Below are 13,004 nucleotides of genomic sequence, written 5' to 3'. Positions count from 1 at the left end.
CTTTTTCCGCAGCTGACAAGACAACTTATTTTTCTTTTATCGCCAGACATTCTACTACCTGACTCCAATAACTTCAAGGTCATTCCTGCATAATCAGATACAATCTCACCAGTCTTCGTGGACATGAGTTCATACACACACCTCCATGTAAACAGTGATGCACCATGTTGTGAGACTGAGACTTTGCAATGTTCTGGTTTCCTTAAAGAGATGAAATAAACAGAGATCACATGGGAGCCATAGTGCCGCGCCGATCTGTGAGGTTTATTTATCACGAAAATCAAAATGTGCTCCAGGATTTCTGTTTTAGATGGTTAAATAATGATCTGTTTTTTCAAAGCCAGCGGCTGAAATGAGCTCTGCTGAGCTGAAATGACAGAAAGACATCAGCCGAAAACAGAAACACAAAGAGCACCAGTGGTATTAAAAAAAAAAAACTAACAGCAACATTTAAATAAATCACTAAATCACTGTTCTACATTGAACAATATGTACAAGCTTAAAATCAGATCTCGCTTCTCTTGCTTCAAGGACAAGCAATACTTGTTAAGATGTTTTATTTCACGCTTCTCATTTCCTTTATAGTTTTATTGTGTCGTATCAAAGTTGCTTCAAGGTGACCAGATATTTATTGTGACTATGAACCTCTAAATCTGATATCAGGCTCTATTAAAAAAGGCTTTACTGTGTGCAGAATGCTATGAACTCCCTCCTACGGTCCAAACACATGCATTTAGGAATAACTGCTGACTACAGCTTTGCTTCAGCTGGTGGACCGTCACATCTCAGGTGAGTCCTGAAGAACTCCTGGATCTTCATCCACAGGTGGATCTCAGCTGCCGAGTGGGACCCGGGCTCTCCGCCCCACAGCACTGGCTTGCCTATAAGTGAGTGTATGCTGGAGGGGCAGTAGGGTCCATAAGGTGGCTCTAGGTAATGCCCGGCTCCAGGGTAACACACACTCTCAAAGTTCTCCTTCCCATGATGCTTCAGTCTCTCCACCATCTGCTCCATGAAGCCCTTGCTGTCCCAGTTCAGGTCGTCCTCAGCGGCCGCAAAGAGAAAACGTCCCTTGGCTTGTTCAATGGGGACCAAAGTGTCCTTGTTCTCCTCAGCTGAAGACCTGGTCAGACACCGTTTACACATGTAGGCCCCTGACTCGGTGACTTCAGCTTTTGCTATATCGGGTTGTAATGGGGGGAGGATTTGCTTTTCCTTATAGAAGAGGGGGAACGCTGTGTTGGCAGAGCAGCCGTTGATCCACACTGTGGCCTCAACACCCGGCAGAAAGGAGGCGATTGAAAGTGCCAGATCTCCACTTTTGGAAAATGATATTACTCCAACTCCTTTACCGCCCACCTGTACAAACAGAGAACAAACAAATGGTCTCATTTCATTGGAATACAGCATGGAAATGTGCAGCGTGGGACATCCAGACACGGCATGTGGCGCCCGCAGACATTAGCAGTCACCTTGTCTTGTGTTCTTAAGAAATTTAAAGCTTCTTCAAAATGATCCAAATGGAATTTGTCGACTTTCTTGGGCATGTCGTCATAGCCGTACAGCGGCAGTGTCAGAACCACGAAGCCGTGGTTGGCCAGAAGAGACGGCCTTTTTTCCGACACGCCGCCAGCGTAGGCGTACAGATCCAACAGCGCGGGGAACGGACCGTTTCCTGGAACAGACGGCAGACAAGAAAACACAGTCGATATACTCAGAAAATAATGAAAATGGCTTGAACAGACACTGAGGGACGTTTCTATTAGATGTGAAAAGTCTTGGTGAACATTCAGTTGCTCTCTTAAAGGCAGCCGAGCTCAGTTTACAAAGAGGTAAAGACAGCAACAAACCTGAAGGGATAAACAGCACGCCTCGAACGTTCCCCTCCTTGACGGGAACCCGTCGGACCTGATCCCCCAGCAGATACCTTTCGTTGACGGCCTCTGCCAGCGTCGTCCCGCCTCCCTCCTCGTGCACCGAGAACTTGACGTAGTAGGGCGTGAGAGAGCTGGTCTTTTTGAACTTCGTGTGGAGGCTCTGCGGTCTCATGGACCACAGCAGGCCCATGGGCTCCACCCCGACGTAGCTGCCGCTGAGCGAGGCGTCTCTGCTCAGGTCGATCTCGCCTCTCTGGTCCGCTCTGTAGGTGGCCGCGGAGCTGAAGACCAAGTTCCTCTCGTCCAGCGACTCGGCTCTCAAGGTGACCACCTGCTTGGACTCCAGGCCGGCCACCTTCACCTGGACGGGCTCGCTGAACAAACAGCGGGCGCTCGGCAGAAGTCTCAGCCTCACCTGGGACGCCATGTCTCTGAGGCCGGTGTGGTTTCCTTCAAACGCGTATAATTGTAGATAAAATGTTACTGGTTACTCAACCTGTACTCTTAAACTGCTTTTATTTCTGTATTTTCTTTCTTTAATGTTGAAATTCTAGGAATTTTCTGTGGTAATTGTGAAAATAAATACATTTCCATCATGTATACTCACTTATACATCACTTATAGATCCATGAGATGTGCCCAAATTTGCAACTGAACCAACATGTGAAAATATCGTCAAAATTATATATTTTTTTTCTTCAGTGAATAACTTGCAACCATAATATGTGAAAACAGATTTTATTTCTGTCATGCACTTTGCAACATGACAAGTTTTGGATGCTCTGTCTCTGCAGGTGACTATAAATAAGCCATCAACCTGCTCATTCAAGGGAGATTTCACGAGGCAGTTTTGAAAGGATTACTCTTTTTAGGCAATGTTGGTCAGTTGCTTTGCATTTTTCCAGGTTTAATCAAACAGAAATGCAGAAGTAATGCAAACTGGACCATGGACCCACGCAGTGGATGCAGAACAGGTTAAACACTCTTTAAAGGTCTGCCAGGGACACACACACTGAGGCAAATGAGTACATTTCTGACAGTTTAATATATCCCAGCCCTGTTTATGGCCTTCAGTGAAAAACAAAGTTCTGACACATCTGCTCTAAAAGCTAAATAATAGATGAAAAGAAGAATTTTTGAAGTGGACTTATCTTATTGCTGTGATCCAGATCAGAAGCAGCTCTTTTCTCTCTCTGCACAAAATCTGTACTCTGGTCTCTCAGGCACACCTGTAGCCTAATAAAAACAGGATCAACTTTACTGAGCGTTACTGTACTGTTGAAATGATTCAGACTGTAGACACAATTATGCATAATGCAACATTAAACGTTTGAACAGTTCGGTGAGTCAACTTTTAAAGAATGAAGTTGTTGACAAGACAAGTGTGTGGCTGGCTACCGCCTGGCCATATGTTAATAATACAACAAAAGGTCCCAAGCAGGAAAAGTGGATTTTTTTTATTACACTGAGGACTGAAACTGGAACGATCCATTATCATAGAATTGGAGTGGGGGGTCTCTTCTGTATTTTTTTATTTTTTTATTTTTTTATCAGAAAACGCATGCAAACACGGAGGTATAGCTTTAAATATGATCTTTTTACTGCATTTTAAAGTCATAAAGTTTCACTTCGATAACTTCTCTGCACAAAAGCATCAGTAATTTTGGACACGTTCAGCTTCTCTCACTGTTTTATTTGCAGATCCCTCCTTGCGGACGCTTTCCTCCTCAGTCTGCTCCTGTCTGCCTTCGCATTTCTCTCAGTTCTGCTTACTATAAAAGTTAACCTTGCGATCTTTACTCTGCAAAACAATGTTTGATAGCGGCTGCTTGATTTGGGACCCGCCCCGGGTTGCCAGATATGGGGATACAGGACAAGCAAGTAAGTTTCTGCAAACAAATTTCAAAGAAACGAAATCAAAACGATTTTTGCTATCGAGTTTCTATCCTTGTGACGCTTTTGATATGATGCTTTTACAGCCGGGATCGAGCCGGTGTTGCCTGAAACAGTTTACACAGTTTAGAGTAAAAGAAGCGGAAATGTCGGGAGTAGAGGCAACATGAGTCACGTGACCAGCTGCTCCTCACAGGAAGGAACAGACGCTCTGATATAAATCAAAGCAACTGAAGTTCGCCAGCAAGGTTAAAGTTCACCCCCTTTAAAGCATTTCTATGAAACAACAGCAGCGCTCTTGTGAGACAAAAGTCATTAAAATAAAAGTTCTATGTATATTTTGTGTATATATTTAGAGGAATTTTACAGAATATATTTATATTCCAGGATGCAGTGGCCAGTCACATTCAGTTGCTCCAGAGAGCTTATGGGGGTCAAGGGTCATGCATACAGTAGTGACCTTATCCAGTGGGGGACATGGTTAAAACCATTTATGTGAGTGCAAAGTTTCCCAACTCCTTTTATACAATATAAATCACTGATCAATGTCATCTCTTATGCCTTAGTCTGCATGTTTTTAGTTCAGGGGTCACATAAAGCATTCATGGTATGTGGGCTGGACAGGATCGATAGATGCATGAATAGATGGATAATAGATAGCAGAAACAAACGTTTCCAACATAAAGCCAGTCTGATTATACCTTGGTGCAAAGTATAGTGAAAAAGAAACTCTATCCAGCTGTTGCATTATAATCAGGCTTTTTTTATTTACAAACTCACCCTCCCTGATTTCAACTCATATTGCTTTTTACTATAAACCCTCCAAAATGACAAAAAAAAAAACAAAAAAAACACACATATAAGCCTTTTTCAAACATAAATCAACATGTTACAAATTTGTCCCTTTCAAATCTTTCACGTGTATTACTGTTTTAACTCACCTTAACTTCGCCTCAGCTTCTTCCTATAAGTAAGCTCCCAGAGCTCTTTTTTAATGTTCTAATGACACTATTTTAATCTCAGAGAAATGTGTCTCTTCTTGTTTCCTTTCATCTTCTTTTATATATGTGGTTGTGTGTGTAAGACAACGAGCATTTATTTCAACTGCACAATTCAGGCACAGGTCTTACAAGGGGAAAAAAGAAATACATTAAAACAAAGTGATTTATAAAGACATGAACAGGGGAATAGATAGTGAAAAAATCATTAATATAGCAGTAATAAAATACAATAATAGGTAAAATGTATGGCTTGAAGAAAAATCTATAATGGTATTATAAAGAAACCACTTATGCTCAACATATAATGAACAAACAAATGTCTTGATATCACAACAGGCACCCTTCGACACATTAATGATGATGGTAATAACACCTCGTGTTGGTCTTTCCGCCATCTAGTGGACAGAAGTTGCAGCTGCACTCACAGACACAGTTCACATTCTTTAAATTCTATTTTTTAAGCTTGACGGAACTCCGTTGTTTCAATAACTCCATAAGTTATAACATTAAAACATAGTATATCTATAAACATATAAACTATATAAAAAAAAAAAATGTTTTTATTATGCGTCGATAACGCGCACTAATCAGGAGCGCGCATACCTCGTTTGAACCCGGTGACGTTTCTGTTTCGGTGAGTTCACTTAAAAGTTTCTTTCTTTCAAAAGTGAGCAGCTCGTGCGCTGCTCGTGCATGCTTGAGGCAATATGATTTGTTTCTTTATGAAAGCGTTCAGCTCTCAATGAGAAATAAAACTAAAAATTCAGTACTTAAAGGTAATCAAAATCCTTCAGTGTCCTGGTTGCACCTTGTAACCTTGTATTAACGATCTGTGGTTGGAACTCACAGGGTTCAAAGTTGACTTTGTTTAACAAATCGCTTTTATTTAGTTGTGGTCGTGGCATTAAGTCTCTGCCTCAGACTCCCTTTAATTTTATAACGTGAAACAAACTGAAAAAAAGTTTTTTTCTTTTGCATCGAATCAATATTACGTCCTTATCTACTTCCATTCATGACCTTTTACCTAGAAATATTATCTGTGTTTTGAATGTAAAGCTGTGGTCGTACCAGAGCTCCCTCCTGTGGCTAAGTGTTTGAACGACCGTTTTCTTGAAACAGCTATTACTTTTAATGTTCTTGCTTTTTGGGTGCTAAAATCATATTTTTGCAACATTCAAAGTTACAAAACCCACTGTTTTAGGTCATTTTGCTGAATGTTATATGAACCACAGGTACGAAAGGTGTGACTTAAATAAAAGGAAGAAAATGAAAACACAAACTGCAGCAAGCCCCCGGCTGTGCCACAGCATGTGAATGTTACCTGACTGTCCTCGATGGTATTTCTGGCAGTGGCCAGATCCAGATTCTCTTTGAGTCTTTCAGCTGCTCCCGTCAGGCGTCGATCAGGTGATCCCAGCATTCATGCAGGGGGGACTCATACCAGTCAACTTCTGGTTGCAAGACAATTTCTCCTGCAAATGAATTAAATAATCTGCAATAGATTTTACAACTTTCTCCATTTATTATGAATGAAGGATTACTCCAAAGGATCTTTTAGCTTGTACCTATTTCTTTCTTTGTAGTTGAAACAATAGCTTTCTTTTAAGATTGTGACACTGTTTTATTGTTTACACACACACACATACAGTAGCCTATTGATATTTGTTTCTATGTTTTCTTTGTGCCTCCTTGCTGCCTCTTGGCCGAGTCATCATTGCAAAACAGAACTAGTTCTCAATTTATCTACCAGGTAAAACAAAGGTACAAAGAAAGGGGTGCTGTTGTTTTTTATTCATGGAGCAAAGTGGAAGCCTTTTCTTTCCCCCTTGTCTTTCAGGGAACATGTCCTCACAAGTGAGACTGCAGCTGTTGCCGAGGGCCAGGTGTTTGTTTGACGAGCCCGTCCAGGTGAAAGTGGCCGGGGTGAAGTCGTACCAGGTGGTCACCATGAAGGCCACATCAACGGACGAGAGAGGGGTGCTCTTCAGCTCATCTGCCGTCTACAGAGCCGACGAGAGCGGGGAGATCGACCTGAACAGAGACCCCTCGCTCAGCGGGAGCTACGTCGGGGTGGAGCCCATGGGCCTGCTGTGGTCGCTGAGTCCAGAGACCTTGCACAAGCATTTCAACAAAACTAAAGCACTCATCCCCCAGGTGGTGAAGATCTCTGTGCACGAGGAAGGGGAGGAGGGCCAGATGCTGGCTGAGGTGACCAATGAGAGGTTTCTGATTGCTGACGGGGTCAGCCGAGTTCCTGTCAGCGAGGGAAATATCAACGGAGTCCTCTTTACGCCCCCAGGTTCTTGCTGCCTCTCTGTTCTCAACAGTTAAAGTCTAATAATACACACATAGGTACATACAACAGGTTACACATAGTGTTTCTGGCTTGACTTGGCTTTCAGAAAATGTCCTTTGACTATGAGCAAACAAAAACATGAAGTCAGATCTCTATCAAATACAATAATTACAAACAGAACGAATAACAAATATATTTATGGATTCATGGAGAATTATATTTCTATGTTCATATAACATTGCATCGCAAACGTATACATCCAAAAACAGATTAAATGCAGTTTTTCCTCAAAAGTATCTGCAGTTCCGATATGTCCACTTGATGTCGCACACTTTTCAATAATTGAAGAGGTCCCAACATGATGGTGAGAGCCTGAGCTCAACAGCAGGTGTTAATGTCTCCATAAACAGTACAGTATTACATGAGGTTTCCTACCTTTAAAACAGGCTTTGACCACGTTCCTCTAAGAAAATCTCAGCTGCCAAAGGCATTATCAGCAGACCCATGATATCAGCAGAGGTGTTTATTTGCATGCTAATGTCATCAGATTAATTTTTTTCCATATTTGTCACAGTCAAACATTTCACATCATCAAATTTTAATAACAGAAAAAGATAATCCAAGTGCAATCTCATGTTCGGCTACCAGTGCGTGCTGTTTTTTTAAACCCTCGCATGCAGAGAACAATACGTTGTAAACAACAGTGGGAAAACACTGACATTCATATTAACGGACAAGTTGGATTGTTATTAGGGTGACTCTCAGCACTAAAACTCCCAGGTCGAGGGGAATATGGACTGGGAGTCCTAGCATTGTTGTTATTGTCCATCGACTTTTGCACAGAGACTTGAGCTATTGACTTCACGTGTCGTGTGTATGTATAGTAGCAGCATTTCACAAAAGATGTGTTTTCCCCTGTTTCTATACAGATGCAGTCAGAGCCTTTTCAAAAAGTTTCACCTTGGAAGTTACTTTCAAAAAGTTGAGTTTTAGAAGCTCTGAGCATCGTTATTGTTTAAACAGACACCCAAAACATGATTGAAGTGTTCTATTTTCACTTGAAAATGTTGTGTAAATAGGGCCTGAATCACTTTTTAATCCCAAGACCAAAATATCTTTCATCTACACTTCCACTAAACCCTGCACTTCTTACACTGCCTTCAGTCAAATTTATTCAGTGCAGCGTGTAAATCTTTAGCTGACTGACAGATGTTGGTGATCAAAGTAACATACACAGAAACATCAGATGCTTTTAGCTTTACAGAAATGAAAGACAATAATGAGGATCACTGCTTGTGTGAGAAAGAGAAAAAGAAACATCTGCTCCATTCTGCTTCAATACATGCATTCTGGATGACGTTGAACTCTCCATAATGCCTTGTTTTCATCGCCTGTGTTCCAGGAGAAGGACCGTTTCCCGCCGTGTTGGATTTGTGCACCTTCATGTCTGAGAAAAGAGCCTGTTTGCTCGCAAACAAAGGCTTCGTGGTTCTCGCAGTAGCTGTGTTCAATGACAAGCCCGGAAACATTAAACAACTGCACTTGGACCACTATCAAGAAGCCGTTGACTACTTACTGAAACAACCAAAGGTGAGTCTGTCGTCAAACCTCTAATCTCACACTGAGACAAACCAGTCAAACATCATTCCTCCTACTCTTCATGCTCGCTAATGGCTGTTTCACAGGTGGGCAGCAAAGGAGTTGGAGTGGTGTCGCGATCGAAGGGAGGAGATGTGGCGTTGGCACTTGCTGCCTTTGTGCCTGGCGTTGAGGCCATCGTGTGGATCAATGGATGCAGCGCCAACATGGGCCTTCCTCTTTTTTATGAAAATCGTCAGATCCTCTCACAGTTGTCATTTGACATGGGCAAGCTGATCCGCACCGAGTCAGGAGCAAGCATCATCAAGCACATTCTTGGAAATCCCCTGGCAGAGGAGAACGAGGGCAGCCTGGTCCCTATTCAGAAAGCCAAGGGGCGTTTCCTCTTTGTGGCTTCAGGAGACGACCTGAACTGGGACAGCAAGGGCTACATGGATGAGATGGTGGAGAGGCTGAAGCATCATGGGAAGAACAACTTTGAGAGTGTGTGCTACCCTCTGGCTGGACACTTGCTGGAGCCACCGTATGGCCCCTTCTGTCCCTCTGCTGTACACGGCTTGATTCCTTTTCCAGTCCTGTGGGGCGGCGAGCCCAAAGCCCACATTGCAGCTGAATTGGATCTTTGGGAGAAGATCCAAGAGTTCCTAAAGTCTCACCTGAGCCCTGATCCGGCAGATAGTACAGCCAAGTTGTAGAGACAGGAAAGATAGAAATTAAAAAAAAAAAAAAAAAAAGTTAATTAACTGCTATATTGTAATCTGCTTTTAAAGTTGACAAAAACTATTGAATCAAAGTCAGAAACAATCTTCTTTTAACACTTGTTGAGAATTTTTAAAGAAACGGGTAAAAACAGATGAACAGGTTCATCGTAAGAGTTTAATTTTAGCCTCATCCTGGCTACTGTATGTAAAGATATCCCTGTCCCTCAGCGACACAACTCTCCTGTACTCCTCAAAGAAATGCCAGTCTCTCCTTCTGGGATTTGTCTTTCTCCAGGACTTTTGCTCGTCATGCAAGAAACTTTTCCGAGCGGCTTCACACTGCTCACCGAGAGCAGAAGCCATAAGATAGCTGTGAATGCAATCCGGTTGTTCAGGTTTCTGTGTGGAAAGCCACGGCTGCAACAGACATCTTGACCCTCCTCTTCAGGTCTGATCATGGAGGCATGGCCGTAACACAAGGCCTGCATGCATGTTCACTCAACGTGAAAACACAAAAACATTGTTTTTGGTACAATCTGAGCACAGTCACAAAAACAGAACCACTCACATTGCGGTCATATGTTTTTGTTTCTTTTTTCTATTCTATTGTGAATAAATATTCAACAACAAATTATTTTCTTTTAATGATGTGAAGACTATCAGCCTCTTTCAATAAAAATTAAAAATCATTCAACTTTTGCTGACTTGTTTTTGTAATTCTACTTATACTTATCAATTTAACTGATAATCGAGATTAAGTTCAGGATATTCCCATGAGAGTGATCACTTCCTCAGTTGTTTATTTGGGTGGAGCCAAGACTTGAGTCTGGGTCTAAAATCACCCCTTACACTGTCATTATCAGCACGTCAAGGACTCGCATGGATCGCTTCGAAAACACCACACTTGACGAGGATGGAAGCTATCCGACACTCAGAAAATCCTGCACAGTCATCAAGTAAAGAGATCACAGGCCTTCTCAGGCTTTGGGGAGAGGAGGAAATAACTGCAGGATGTGAAAAAGATACAAATCTGGCCCTTTTCTTACTTCTCTGCCTAAAAATCAAAGCAATGTTTGGAAAACTTTTCAAGTACTGCAATGTGAGCATTAAACCTATGCCGCTGTTCACTCATTTTGAATTTCCAGTTGCAGAATTAGAGACTGAACAGTGGATATAGAACACAGCGCTGGGTAAGGGAACTGGGTTCACACAATGTCTGGAAGGAAGGTCTGAAAAAAGTCAACATTCTGACACCCAACCTCACACCTACACCTCAACCTGCTCCAACCCTCATCTTTACGACTACAGTATGTCTCTGTCTGCAGCACACTCACCTCAGTCCTCCTCTCCCCAGCTTTCCATCCAAAGATCACCAGCAACAGGAGATACACCGGCTCTGTGAACGGATGCATGCCTGGAAAGAAAGTCAACCTCAGATCTGTCAGTCGAACGTGATTTACAAATATCCAGCTACCATACAGAACTCTGAGTTATCCTCAGTTGTGGCCTCATCTAAACCAACAACTTGTCTATTGGATCTAATCCCAACTAGAATGTTAAAGACATTTCCCCCCTGATTAGTACATTAATATTAGATCAGATCAACCTATCTTTAGTAGCAGGTTATGTACCACTGGTCTTTAAGGTTGCTGTTTTGTAACCTGGCCTTTAAAAGTTCACCCTAGATGCAGGTTTCTGACAAGCAAAAGAACAATATCCAACCTTCATTTAATTTCTAAAAACTTAAAGAAAGTTGTTGAAGTCAGCTTCGTGGCCAATTATATAATACCGACCTGTTTGAGTGTTTTCAGTCAGTTTTTAGAGCTCTTCACAGCACAGAGACACCTCTGGTAAAAGTTACTAATGATCTTCTCACAGCCCCAGACAAAGGTCTGGACTCTGTTCTGGTCTCTGTTCTGGTCCTGTTTGATCTCAGTGCTGCATTTGATACTGGACATCAGAGACTAGAATATATTCTTGGGATTTAAGGGACAGCATAGCATTAAACTGGTTTGGATCACATTTAGCAGACAGGTTCCACTTCATTAATGTGAACATGACTCTTCAGCTCAGATTACAGTTAAACACTTAGTTCCACAGGGTTCCGTCTCAGGACTTATACTCTTCACATTAATACATTCTTTCTGTAGGGAATATCATAGGAAACACTCCATTAACTTCCATTGTTGTGCAGATGATACACAGATCTACTCATCCCTAACCGATGACACTGATCATCTTGTCAAACTATAAACTTGTCTAAAGACCTTCAGCCATTAAAGAGGCTCTGCTTATATCAGTCCAGCCCCAGCCCAAATCAACCAATCAGGGAAGGCCAGACTGAACCAAACCTTAAGGGGAGTTTGAAACCTTGTAAATTAATTTTTAACGAATGCAAACAAAGTGAATGGGTATAAATAAAGACAAAATGATCGTATTGTTTAAATTATGTAAAATATATACATTCATCCACCACCAGTTCCCCAAATATATGTTTATGCACAAACAGTGGCCCATATCGTAGAATGCGCCCTCTGCCGTCGGACAGTTGAAATACTGCTCCTGCAGCAGCGCGCGCTCCCGCCTCCCGCAGTGAGCAGTCGGACCCTGGGCAGCAAGAGAGAGTGTGCGTGGTGAGTCTTTGCTGGAGTTTTTCTGAAGACCTGGTTGCATTTGGGCAGTAAATATCACAAGAAGTAGCGGGCACCGCACTACTCACCCAGAATCTGAGTCCATGCACTCACCGGTGGTGAGGAAAACTTAATTACTGATGAAAAGAGTGCACGCAGATTCACGCCCCAGGCTCATCCGACACAACCCCCCCCCCCCCCCCCCCCCCCCCACACACACACACACACACACACACACACACACACGCACACAGTGAAAATGTGTGCAGGTATGCAAAAGTCACAGTTCGTCACAACGTGGTCATAAAGTGCATCATTGCCACCTTCAACTAAAGTCATAGTATATGGACTAATGCAGAACAATGCTTACTGTTATTGGTGTCAACATTATTTAGTATAGAGGTCTTGTCCTTGCAGGGCAAGTTCAAACAGCGCAGGAAAGACTGTAATTTATTGAAACTGTATAAATTGTAAACTTATTTGTGAAGGTTGCAGTCGTTTTCTGTTTTTTTCAACAATCGATTAATCATCCTTGTCATGAGGTCATAATGTGCTGATATTGTGAAGATGCACATTCCTATAGTACTTAAATCAGTATTGATGTGAATGTTTGGCGACTGTTTTACAGTTTAATTTTAAAAAATATTTGGGTGTGAATATTTTCTCTTTGGTGTGATAGGTTTTCTGATCTGTTTGGGGTTTTTGTCCTCTTGCCTGCATGGCCTGCAGGTGAGAGGACACTCACACCTGAAGTCAATTAGGCTGATTGGAGCTGCAGGATAAAGAGGGTGTGCCTGCTGCAGTCTGGAGTCGGAGAGAGTGGCGTATGAGAGAAACCTTGCACTGTTTGAGTCTTTTTCTTCCGTTCGCTCTAATTTTGTCATGTAATATATAAATGCAGACAGACTGATTTTGCAACAGAAGGTCAACTAAATTGTTCCAGCAGTATGAATATGGTGCTGAATAAAAAAAAAAATATATATATATATATTTAGAGCAGGGGTGGG

The 13,004-nt window shown here is 42.1% G+C and overlaps 2 protein-coding genes across 4 annotated transcripts in view; one reads left to right on the top strand and one right to left on the bottom strand.

Annotated features, from left to right (window-relative positions):
• LOC115405414 (acyl-coenzyme A thioesterase 5-like) overlaps positions 1 to 3,703 on the bottom strand; it is a 3,841-nt gene extending 138 nt beyond the window's left edge. The window contains exons 1-5 of one of the 3 annotated variants that reach the window (XM_030114984.1): positions 3,565 to 3,703; positions 3,013 to 3,113; positions 1,851 to 2,337; positions 1,473 to 1,675; positions 1 to 1,359 (exon numbers count right to left, since the gene is read on the bottom strand). The exon at positions 1 to 1,359 is cut by the window's left edge and continues 138 nt beyond it. In XM_030114984.1, the coding sequence (XP_029970844.1) occupies positions 751 to 1,359; positions 1,473 to 1,675; positions 1,851 to 2,304 (1,266 nt within the window). In that variant the 5' untranslated portion in view covers positions 2,305 to 2,337; positions 3,013 to 3,113; positions 3,565 to 3,703 and the 3' untranslated portion in view covers positions 1 to 750. The other 2 variants (XM_030114985.1, XM_030114986.1) reach the window with 2 other exon arrangements.
• Positions 3,704 to 5,287: 1,584 nt separating this feature from the next.
• LOC115406089 (acyl-coenzyme A thioesterase 1-like) lies at positions 5,288 to 10,056 on the top strand. The gene is made up of 4 exons (XM_030115984.1): positions 5,288 to 5,405; positions 6,609 to 7,070; positions 8,470 to 8,657; positions 8,753 to 10,056. Exons 2-4 carry the CDS (start codon positions 6,614 to 6,616, stop codon positions 9,359 to 9,361), a joined length of 1,254 nt encoding a protein of 417 aa, XP_029971844.1. The 5' UTR covers positions 5,288 to 5,405; positions 6,609 to 6,613; the 3' UTR covers positions 9,362 to 10,056.
• Positions 10,057 to 13,004: the final 2,948 nt, after the last annotated feature.

The sequence above is a fragment of the Salarias fasciatus genome, chromosome 18 (assembly GCF_902148845.1).
Source record: "Salarias fasciatus chromosome 18, fSalaFa1.1, whole genome shotgun sequence".
In the NCBI taxonomy this organism is placed as follows: Eukaryota; Metazoa; Chordata; class Actinopteri; order Blenniiformes; family Blenniidae; genus Salarias; species Salarias fasciatus.
This window is presented reverse-complemented; position numbering and strand designations above follow the sequence as displayed.

Coding starts and splice junctions, on each gene's coding strand:
- LOC115406089 (XM_030115984.1), top strand. CDS start 6,614: ATGTCCTCACAAGTGAGACTGCAGCTGTTGCCGAGGGCCAGGTGTTTG. Junction 7,071..8,469: donor AGTCCTCTTTACGCCCCCAG/GTTCTTGCTGCC, acceptor CCTGTGTTCCAG/GAGAAGGACCGTTTCCCGCC. Junction 8,658..8,752: donor ACTTACTGAAACAACCAAAG/GTGAGTCTGTCG, acceptor GCTGTTTCACAG/GTGGGCAGCAAAGGAGTTGG.